The sequence below is a fragment of the Anabrus simplex genome, chromosome 1 (assembly GCF_040414725.1).
Source record: "Anabrus simplex isolate iqAnaSimp1 chromosome 1, ASM4041472v1, whole genome shotgun sequence".
Lineage (NCBI taxonomy): Eukaryota > Metazoa > Arthropoda > Insecta > Orthoptera > Tettigoniidae > Anabrus > Anabrus simplex.
In genome coordinates, this window is record NC_090265.1 from 1,176,623,836 (window position 1) to 1,176,636,096 (window position 12,261).

Below are 12,261 nucleotides of genomic sequence, written 5' to 3' on the forward strand. Positions count from 1 at the left end.
CAATTTAATATAATATCAGTCACTGCGTGTACAGAAATTTACACAGAAACCCATATACAATTTAGAGTACCATAGCGAAGCACGAGTACATTTGCTAGTTAGTAATAAAATACAGAAAACCTATAAATGATGATGACCTTGATGGGACTAAAAATATGAGTGGGTCCTGAGATTACCCTCCATATACAAACAATTTTCTCTATGATATTAGTTAACTGTGCTGGCCCCGTGGTGTAGGGGTAGTGTGCCTGCTTCTTACCGGAGGTCCCGGGTTTCATTCCCGACCAGGCCAAGGATTTTTACCTGGACCTGAGGGCTGGTTCAAGGTCCACTCAGCCTACATGATTAGAATTGAGGAGCTATCTGATGGTGAGATAGCGGCCTCGGTCTAGAAAGCCAAGAATAATGGCCGAGAGGATTCGTCGTACTGACGACACCTTGTAATCTGCAGGCCTTCGGGCTGAACAGCAGTCGCTTGGTAGGCCAAGGCCCTTCAAGGGCTGTAGTGCCATGGGGTTTGGTTTTTTGATTAGTTTACTGTGCAGTAAAAGTTTGTGGTAAAAGTGGAGAAAAAGTAAAGGAGAAGGAAACTAGTTGGTGGAATGAAAGAGTGGAAAAGGCTATGAAAGATTGAAATGTACCAAAGAAAATTAAGGATGTTGAAAAATAGGGACAAATCAAAGAGTGTATTCCACAGAATGTTCAAAAAAAAGAAAAACTTGAACAAGAATACAGAGATAGAAAACTGTAACATCATATTACAACCACTAAATGTATTATTTGTGTATAATATTAGTATAATATTGGGAGTGGCAACTCCATTGTAACAATAGCCTAAAAAATGAGTGATTGTATACCATCAGCATCCTGACCTGGCAGGAGCTGGACAAGGGGAAATTAAAATGATTATGATTAATTTGTACATTTGTAAGTGACTATGAATTATGCAAGTTGCTGTGTATAACAGCTATTTTGGTATGAAGAACGTACTGAGTGCCGAGTTATTTTAGTATTATTTATTTATTATTACAAGTTAGTTTACGTTGCACCGACACAGACAGGTCTTATGGCGACCTTGGGACAGGAAAGGGGTAGGAATGGGAAGGAAGCGGCCATGGCCTTAATTAAGGTACAGCCCCAGCATTTGCCTGGCCGCACTTAATGTTCATGATTGTCGTTACTTTAAAAGGAGTGCACTATTTGGTGTTCCACATCGCAAAATTTGCTGCCTTTACTTATACGAACCCAGGCTTATTTCAAGTCACAAACTCGCTAACGAATAGGAACAATCAATGTATTGAGTTTGACTGGGAAATGTGAAGAGATTTTCCTCAACTCTTTCTTCCCTTTACCTTTCCATTTAGTTTCACTCAGTATTAGGACTGATATCTTCCTTATCTCCATGATAATCACAATGAAACAAATCAATAAAAACCTGAATATAGCCCAAAAAAGTTCTAGTATCCTTCTACCAAGCACAACAAAAATGAGTTGTGTGGAGAGTGTTAATCTGCTGTCACACTGCCTTAAGATACAGCAATGGAAAAGATCATTGAGAAGAGACTAAGAGCAATATGAGAACACCAGTTTTAAGAAGAATGACATGTTCTTCAAGCTTGAAAAAACTTATGCCATAGGGTAATCACTAACATCAGAATTCGCTTGAATGAAGTTGGAACTGAAATTTTGACCATCTTAACTATGTGCTGAGCTAGAACAGTTTTCTATAGTGTAGTTTATATGTTTGTTTGAAATTGTATTCACAATTACATTCGTATTCAACAACAAAATGGTAGATCGATTCTTGCACAACCCTGTAAGTTAACCATGAGCAAACAAAAGATGTGGCTATGAAAATGAGTAGATAAATATGTCAACTAATTTCCAAGTACATCCACTCAGTGCAACCTCACATCAGGGAACGAGTGAAAAACTTTAACCACCTTGGAAGTTGTTGTATAAAAAGAACTTGGCATACAGTGACACAACATAAAGTTTATTGTTTCAATGATTTGATACAATATATATAAGAAATAAAACTGAATTCTTCTTGAAACTTGTTTGAATGCACGCAGTTAATGTTGAAATTCAATCTTAAATTGAATGGCTGTTGCATATGTACAATTATACAATACGATAGTTCTATATACACTTAGTTCTATCTTGAGGAGATAGTCTGTTTCACTAATAAATTGTCCTGATAGTCTTCTGTGAAATTACAAGCATAACTTGTAGAGAGAGGCAGAATGCCGGTACTAGGTTTATACTTGCAAGGAACTTGCATTAATTTATTCAAATAGCAGAATGCTAAGGTGGACGTTGGAGCACTGGTAAGGACTAAAGGGAGTAGCAGAATGCTATACTCGGGGCTCGACGTGGCTAACGGGGATCAGGATAATGAGGCAATGTTCAGAGGTGAGACCTCGCGGCCAGCAATTTGTCCACCTGTTCAAAACACGTTTTTTAAAAGGAATGCCTCCGTGTCTGACTTGCGGTGTGGTCTGGTAGTCAAACATTGGGGTAGTCCTGGAGAGGCTCGGAAAGAAGCTCCTTATATATCGCTGGCTGACGTCATCGGTGAGCATGCCAGGCGCAGTAAAGATACCTCGTAGCTGCTAGAAACTTTGGTGCTGCGGTGGGTTACGGAGCTTGTAGGCGCAGAGCTTGCGATGCGGAGGACACACACAACAGAAGTGTTGTCTTCAGTAATGGGAATGTTAAACTAGAAGTAACTATAGAGTGTCCAAAGAAGAATCCAACTTCTTCTATCAAGTGTAGAATCTAGTCTAGGACACAGTTGTTTTTTTAAGAGTAAAACAGACAATGTTCAAATCATACATTCTGTCAATCATGACATACCACTGGGCAGAGTAGACTTCGGCCTATTGGTGGCTACAGCTTTACCGTGGCTCAACAGCCATGGCCCCACAGCCAGCTGTTCTGAGAATGGCTCTCAATGGTTTTCCTATCTCCTATACTAAGGTGAATCCCTCGACAGTTCCTATCTTAGGCCACAGCCACCTTCTCTGCAAATCACATCACCAAATAAAATCTCTCTCGCTTGACAGTCCGGGTATGGAATGGAAACTTTAATCTAACCAACCCAACCATAATCAAGACTCCTGTACAGCTTGGAGAGTTGTGTATTTAATACACAAGGCATTAGCAAATTACAAGCATGTGAAATTAAGTCTATAAGATCAGCTATGCAGAAATAAGAAAAGGCAGACTCAGGAATGATTATATCAGAATAGAAATGCAGGTGAATGTGACAAAGAGGGAAAGACTGAGAACTGCATGGCTGAAATGGTTTGGCCATGTGAAGCAAATGCAGGATATGCAGATTACCTGGAAGCACTTAGAGAAGCTGGTACCTGGAAAAACATCTAGTTGAACGCCCAAGAAACAGGTGGTTGGACCAAATTAAAGAAGATTTAACAGGGAAAGGAGAAGAAGACATCAGAAGATGTAATTAGAGAAGAAGTTTACGAAGGCAGAAACAAATGGAGGCATATCATTCACACAAATCCTATCCACCCTTGGAAGGATCCACAGATCACGACTTTCATTTAGTTAATGATATCAGACTCTGGAGCAAAAGTCAACATGTGACTGTAGCTAGTGGAAATTAGTAAAGGAAAATTACTACTGATATGAAATCGAGAGAGGTGGAGGAAAATTTAAATTAAAATGAATGCTATAGGCTACTTACAATTAAGGCAGTACAGGAAAAGAATTGAACTGTATGGTTCAGAATTCAGGTTTTTAAGTTCTATTGAAAGTTGAGGGGTGTGGAGTATAGGAGACTGATAAATAAAAAGTTTGAAGCTGACAATGACCTATATTTCCATAATGAAAGAATAAGTCCTACTAAACATATCAAAACTGAACATCATCTCCACCATGACAATTTTCACCTTATCAACTAGGGCAGACAGATTTGTTCTGGCCTCTTAATCTCAATGCCTCCTGCAATAGCAGTCTCAGTATGATTTTTTGCCCACCTATCTATTTGACTTCTAAGAATCTTGGTGATGAATTTGAGCTGCAGGTCCTAGAAGAATCTAAACCCAGTACTCTTTATGACCAATAGACCAATATGAGTATTTCCAAGTACCGAGCTCGATAGCTGCAGTCACTTAAGTGCGACCAGTATCCAGTAATTGGGAGATAGTGGGTTCGAGCCCAACTGTCGGCAGCCCTGGAGATGGTTTTCTGTGGTTTCCCATTTTCACACCAGGCAAATGCCGGGGCTGTACCTTAATTAAGGCCACGGCCGCTTTCTTCCAATTCCTAGACCTTTCCTATCCCATCGTCACCATAAGACATATCTGTGTCGGTGCGATGTAAAGCAAATAGCAAAAAAAGAAAGTATTTCAAGTTTATGCCATACAGTATATGACTATGTTATATTTTTATATTTTCTACACTTTTCTCACTATTCTGTACATTGTTACAGTTTTAAAGCCAAAACTGAAAAATATTTCAAACCAATCTTACCGCTGCCCGCATTCAATAGTGACTGCACTTCCAGGACGACTGTACAGTAAGATTTGGTTGCTCTGTGGTGGAACTCGTTCAGCTATTTTGATAAATGTTGTTGTTGCATTACATTCTTGACCTGAAAACATGTTCCCTTATAATTAGTGAATTCAGTTGCTATGAGCATTTAAAATAAACATTCAGTCAACATTGGCTTCAAGAACAACGGGTGACTTTTGCTTCCACAGAGTCAAGCAGAGTTTAATGGTTATCAGCTCAAGTGGTATGGCATAGTATAATTAATCATGATAATTTGTAGTTATAAAAATGTTTGTATAGTCTCTTTAGACTCATTTATTAGAACATAAAATAATGACATCCAAAAATGCTGAGAACTGAGAACATATAATATGTATTCAGCAAATCTTCCCATGGAACCAAACCAACATGTCGAAAGTACTCTTTAGCATTATCGTTTGGCATATTTCCTTCATGAACCTGTTGTCTATGCTTCCAATCCTGATTTGATTATTGAGGTTCCTAGGTTTCCAGAAATGTCTATGTACTTTTTTAGCACAGTTCTGAATACATACTCTCCTTCCTTTTCCCTTGCTTAGAGATGTGTGCAATTAGTACTTTCATCCAATCAGAAGGTACCTTACTGAAATTCCACACTAATTGTAGTGATTATTTAAAATTGTAAGAGTGGGGAATTTTATATCAGGTAATTATTGATATTTTCTCTGTTGATTTATATTTTCAGTGTGTGAAGTTTGGAATTACTTGATTTTAATATGGTTTTAAGATTGTTTCATTGTCGAGGGAAAAATTGAAGTATAATGTAAAAATTTTGACACATACTGTAGTAGACGTGCCAGATTGGCATGGGATATTTCCGATTTCATAATATTGCATCAATTTCAATGTTTCTGGATGCTACTCGATGAAAGAACGGGTAAGCTCCAGCAAAAGAAATTAAACGGAATACTACATTTGAAGATAACCTCAAAAATGAAAAACAACTAAGTGCTTACCTGTTGGTGGGGCCAAGAAGACCCGTCACCTGCAAAGGCAACTTCTCCCTTCAGTGGTCACCGTTCAAAGACGCCTTGGAAGAGCTTGGTTCTAGTGAAGCGCTTCTCTCCGGAAATTAATTTTATAATGACCAATAGGGGCCCAGAAATAAAATCTGATAAAGAACATTGAGTAGCATCCAGAAACATTGGAGGGGGACAAGATCCTAATTATATAAAACCCAAATGGATTGAATAGGTGGATAAATAATAAATTAATGAGCAATTCTTATAAGTACATACCATTTAGTCGAGCATCTCATCTCCTTACTCCCAAGTCTTCCCAACCCAAAGTTTGTAACATTTTTGTAACACTAACCCTTTGTTGGAAATTCCAGAACAAGTCATGGTGCTTTCCTTTGGATCTTTTTCAGTTCTCATATCAACTAATCCTGGTGTGGATCCCATACCCTAGAACCATATACTCTCATTGGGGTCTTACCAGAGACTTACATTTCCTCTCCTTTACATCCTTAATATAACCCCTAAATACCCTTGTAACCATGTGAAGAGATGGTGAAAAGCATAATTTCACTGCCTTCATTCTTCTCCGCATGAACTCTGTTGTTCAGGACTACAACAAAAAGATTTACTTTTACTTTGAGAAGATTTTCAAAATGTTATTTCCATCTGTCCAGTGGTACCCTGGGATCTACAATGAGTTCCCCTGATTTAACCAAGACACTATTAATTTCCCTTTTCCCTATGTTCCTAAGATTATTAAAGTCCAGTCCAGAGAGGTTTTTCCTGTTACTTGACCAAGCCTTTCCAGGTTATTACTGAAATCTTACCAAGATATCTTCTCTGATTCTGCAATAATTAATTTTGCTCTTCTTTCATCAACATCAAATTCCCTATCCTTAAAAGTTCTTACTTACTGTAGATTAATGCTTTCATGATCTGTATTAATAAATACAAAAATCCTTTGTTTTTGCCATGTCAAGGGAACTAAGAGTAGAAAATCTTTACATTTCACAAAGACTTTTATCTACATCTTGAGAGGAGCAACACGTCTGTCCACAACTTATACTTCTCTGACAATGATGGTTGGAACTTGTAAGATTCTTCATGTTCATCCATTTGTGTACTGTGCAATAGACGGTAAAGTCATCAGATTAATCAAAGACAATAGGGTAGGAGGAATATACCGTATTTACGCGAATAATCCCTGCCACTGAATAATCTCCACACCCTAACTTTAGGAAGGTTGATTTTTAAAAAGAAAATGCCTACATTGACACAAATAAAACCCGCACCCCAATTTCATGCCTCAAATTTAAAAAAAATTATGCGGGTATTTTTGTGTAAATACAGTAATATAAAATCGAATACAATAAAAGAAATACGAAGACAAAAGAGAGAAAAAGTGACAGGCTTTCGAGCTGAGCAGCGGTCGCTTGATAGGCCAAGCCCCTTCAAGGGCTGTAGTGCCATGGGGTTAGTTAGAAACTCTACGCAAGTGACCATGATGAATCCTTTCAGCCATTATTCTTGGCTTTCTAGACCACGGCCTCTATCTCACTATCAGATAGCTTCTCAATTCTAATCTAACTTGGAGCCTCCAGGTAAGAAGCAGACATGCTACCCCTACACCACGGGGTTGGCTGGAAGAACTACCTACTTAAATTTTTAATGACTGGCAACCATGTATTGCTTAACTGATAGTCAGTGTCACCATTGAAATTATTTGATTTTTACATTTTTCCATGGCTTCCTATATGATCCTCGACCTATAGTATTTTTTCTGAGTAGGAGCTCGAACATCTTGGAATGCACTATCATGACCCAATAATATAGTGTGCTCAGCTATTGCTGAGTTTTCTGCCTGGTTTAGACAGATATTTCTTTGGTGTTCCTTGATTCATATAACAATAAAGCAATGCGCACTTTGCTGCAAGTATAGATGATGATAGAAAAATATAAAATCAAGTGGAACACAAGAAAGATGAGGGCAAAGGAGTAGAATAGAGATTATAAAAAGAAAAGTGAGTAAAGAAAGATGAAATTAGTACAAAGAAGTTAGACAAGATGGGAATATCTAATTTACAAGTGAGTGTCATGAGAATACCCTGGTTTTGGGCTGGATGGTGGTGATAATCTGCATGGAGATAGTGATTTGTGTCAATAGACTCTATAAATCTGTACATCATTGTTACTATTATCCTTGAACGTGACTTTCGAGTATCTCTATCTGATCCTGGATTAATGGCTCACAAATTTGTTTTGCCCTCATAGTAAGTATCATTAGAATACCCTATTTTTTGCTCAATAGTAGTAAAAATCTTCATGGAGATGGTGATGTGTCAGTAGCTTACAATAGATGCTGTGCCCCAAGAACCTATCTGGTTTCTTCCTCACTAGAAAGGAAGGCACCTATCTGACACCACCACCATCATGAATTCAAATGAAGGATGCTGTTGATTTAGAGACACTGGCTATCAATTAAGCAATATCTAGTTGCGAGCCATTAAAAATTTATATAGGTAGTTCTCTTCCCTGTCCTTCACTGTTTCTGTTTTGAATCAAAGTCATACTTTCCACACTACTTAAAGGTTCACCTTTGTGCATGTGTTACTAAATTATTTCTTCTTTTTTGCTCTCATCTCTTCTGACTTATTTTTACTATTTTCATCTTTTCCTCTCTTCTCTGGAGCCTGCACACATTTTTTACTCACTTTTCTTTTCATCTTCATCTCTATTCTACTCATTTGATTTTATCTTTTCTTCATTGCACTTGACGTTACTTTTTCTATTATATTCCTCCTGCCTCATTGTCTTTCATTAGTCTGATGACCTTGCTGTCTACTCTACAACACACAGACATATGAACATGACACATCTTACTTATGGTTCAGATGGCTTCATCACTTTGTACTTGGAAATGAACCATCTGGCAATGAAAGTGAGTATCATTTACAATATATCAATGGTTAAGTGATTTTCAAGTTCCAACCATCATTGTTAGAGAAGTCTTAGTTCTGGGCAGACATGTTTCTCTTCTGAAGACGTGGAGCAAAGTCTTCGCAGAAAGTAAAGAATTTCCATTCTAATTTTTGTATCATTGGCACAGCAAAATCCCAAAAGATTATCATGTCTATATCAGTTGTTGTTTTGAGCCATTCTTGACATGCCTACAAGATGCCCTGACCAATTTATTCCACGAAATGTTCATTTTTTCCCATATTTCCCATAGGCATTCTCTTGCTGTTTCTAATACAGCTTCCCCATATGCTACAGATTCCTTTTCTATATCCTGAAACTGCTAACTATCTATTCTTTGAAACTTTTCATTAATCATATTCATATACTACTGTCTGATTACCTCAACCTGGAGATATCGTACCCATACCTGTCTGTAAACAAAATTCACTTTCACCATTCTAGGCCTAGTGATGCTTCACAGCAGATTCAGATAGTCTATATCATCAAAAACTCCCTGAAATACCCATACATTCCTGATAGATTTTCTGAATTCAAAGTCAGTTATAATATAATCTGTTACAGATCAGGTTCCTCTATCCTCCTATGTGTAGCAGTGAATAGCCTTATGCTAGAAGAATAAATTCACAAATAAGTAAAGTAAACTCATGTCCTTGTCCTGAGGTGGTGCAGCTCTTTCCAGGCACACCCCAAGGGAGGTGATCTGCATGTAACCATATACCAGCACTCCTTCCATTCTTAAATTTTTGGCAGTACTGCAATCAAACTCAGGCTACTGAGAATGGCAGCTAAAAGTGCTAACCATTACACTATGGAGAATTTGCAACTGCTAACCCCATACAATCTAGTAAACACTTCCTGTTCATGTTCCCTCCCATATCTTCTCCATATTTACCCAATACCTTCTCATACCCTGCAGTCTTATTTCCATTTCTTGCAAATTATCCATTAACACTTTTTGTCATTGTCATTGACCCTGACTGTGACAAATTACTCATTGCTTCATAAAACTTGTCTACTTCATCTTCATTTATTTTCTCACATTCTGAATACAGTAAGACAATTCTCATCCCAATTCTTCTTATTCAAGTGCCATCCCCTGTTAGAAGGTCAGCTAACATCACAGACATTCTTGTTTTAGATGTTCAAAACAGTTCAATAGTGGGACGTGGGACAGTTGAACTAAGTTTTCAGATTATCAATCCAAGAAAAGCTTCTTTTTTTTCTTTTTTTTTTTCCCTTTGAATGACTAGCTGCAGTCGATGATATTTCTCTCCTTGCATCACATGACCAAGATACTACAGCTTTCTGGTTTTGACAGTAATTAATTTCTTTCTCTTTCCAATTCAGCTCATTACCTCATCATTTGTCACCTTATCTTTCCAGATCAATTGCAGTATCCTTCTGTAAACTCATAGCTCAAATGCCTCTAATCTGTCCATTTCCCTTTCCTCTAGGGTCCTGGTCTCAACCCACAGAACAAGGTAGAGAAGGCAAAACATCTCAAAAGTCTAATTTTTAGATGTACGTTAAAGTCTCTGCTGCAAAGCACTCTCCTCATTTTATTGAATGCATTTCTTACTTGTCCAACCATGGATTTTATTTCCTCAGAACACTCAATGTTGCAGTTTCTAGTTGTGACTCCCTTTACTGTCTCTCCATTAACCATCAAGCTCTCTTGGTACTGCATTCAAGATACTATCATAAAACGTGTCTTCCTCACATTGAGTGTTAAGCCCCACTGGTTACTCACCTCCCTGACTCAGTTGCTCAGTCACTGCACATCTTCTAGACTTTCTGTCAACAGCAACGTGTCATCTGCAAATCTTAAGTTGTTAATTGTCATCAACTTTAAATCCTACAGCTGTCAAATCCATCCACATCATTGGTTTATTTATATGCCTAACAGAAACTGGGTGCTATCTTGTTCCTAATAGTGATGGGACATTTGATTAATTTTACTGAATCGATTCATTTAATTCTGTTCACGTTACTGAATCAATACAGTGATCCGATTCACGGCATATTAGTCACCGCTCCTACTGCATTTGTGTAGTATGAGCTGGTAAGACAGCAGCAACAGCATTCAGTGCTCGCAGCTGCCATCTGGTCTTCATACTATGAACTCCTTTCTTAGAAAAAAATGCTAGTCACGCTAATACATCGAATGTTTCCGGCGATGCAGGGTGGGAAAGGTTAGGATTAGGAAGGTAGCAGCCATGGCCTGTATTAAGGTACAGTCCCAGCATTTCCTGGTATGAAAATGGGGAAACTACAGAAAACCATCTTAACGGATGCCGATGGTGGGATTCAAACCCACCATTCCCCGAATGCAAGCGCATAGCTACACGATACTAACCACACGACAACTCGCTCAGTCATTTTTGAAAATATGCATTTTTCTATCAGCTGAGGATTTTTTAAAATCGTCATATTTTGTATAGGCTACCCGAGATGTACAGTAGCCCACTAGTTTTCTGATTCAACATACTGTTGGTTAAGTTATTGCATCTGTCCACATATGATTGAAATCTTGTGCAACGATGTGACATATGAACTGAGAGAATACTGAGCCGCTCTTCCCAATATAAAACAGGTACTTTTCAGTGGTCATGAGCTTGACTCATAGTCATAGGGCAAGCTAGAGTCGAGTTTAATTGTCAAATGTCAACTAGGTTATAATACTAAGATTCATTAAACTAATAAGTAGTATAACCTAATAGCCCACCTACTTACTAGCTACTTCAGAATTATGTTTTTAACACTGCAAATAAATCCATCTATTATTTAAACCCCCTGTAAGAAGAGGACAGTGAATGAAAATGAGTATTATTTTCAAATGAGCTGAGCTCAAGAGTCCATTATAGCATACGATTCTTTCATTGTACAATGGCTCACTGTATGTCTCGCTGCAGCAGAAGCTCGGCTCTCCGCTAGTGTCCAGTGTGCCGATAAGGAGCCATGTGTTTCTTGTGTCTCACTGAGCCATGCTTGTTTACGATTCCTTTGGTGTGCCATGGCTCACTGTATGTCTCACTGCAGCGGAAGTTCTGCTCTCCGCCAGTGTCCAGCGAGCTGATAAGGATCTATGTGTTTCTTGTGTCTCACTAAGCCGTGCTCGTTCATGATTCTTTTGATGTGCCATGATTCACTGTCTCACTGCAGCGGAAGCTCGGCTCCCCGTCAACATCCAGTGAGTGCACCACTCAGCACTGTCTGCTGGGAGTAAGCTGAATCGTGTGCCATGAGCTCGCTATTCCTGTGAATCGATTCACTCAGACACTTGAATGAATCGATACACTGCTTCGAATCATGCATTCAGTAGCCAACACTAGTTCCTAATGAGCAATCTCATCCCACACTCTGCCCATTCCCTTTTAAACATGTTAACACCTTACGAACTCCTATTTCTTCATCGCTCTCACACCTTACCTGAACATCATTAACTCTTAACACATCTAGATGGCATCCCTTTTGCTGGCTCAGCCAAATCTAGTTTCTTCCTTCCATATGCCCCATTAATTTATGCAATCCTCACTAGGAAAAACTGGGACAAATATTTATTTATAGAAAGAGGAATTAGGGATTGGAATAATTTACCAAGGAAGATGTTCAATAAATTTCCAATTTCTTTGAAATCATTGATGAAAAGACTGGGTAAACAACTGATAGGGAATCTGCCACCTGGGCAACAGCCCTAAATGCAGACCAATTGTGACTAAATACTGATAGCACCTTATTAAATTCTATTTTGTTCACTGAGTTG

General features: G+C 38.4%; 1 protein-coding gene across 1 annotated transcript in view; it reads right to left on the bottom strand.

The window, feature by feature from the left end:
- Positions 1-12,261, bottom strand: part of LOC136858163 (uncharacterized) — a 159,135-nt gene that overhangs the window by 108,965 nt on the left and 37,909 nt on the right. Inside the window, exon 4 of the mRNA XM_068225437.1 lies at positions 4,501-4,621. Coding sequence (XP_068081538.1) covers positions 4,501-4,621 — 121 coding nt within the window. The remainder of the gene's footprint in view (positions 1-4,500; positions 4,622-12,261) is intronic.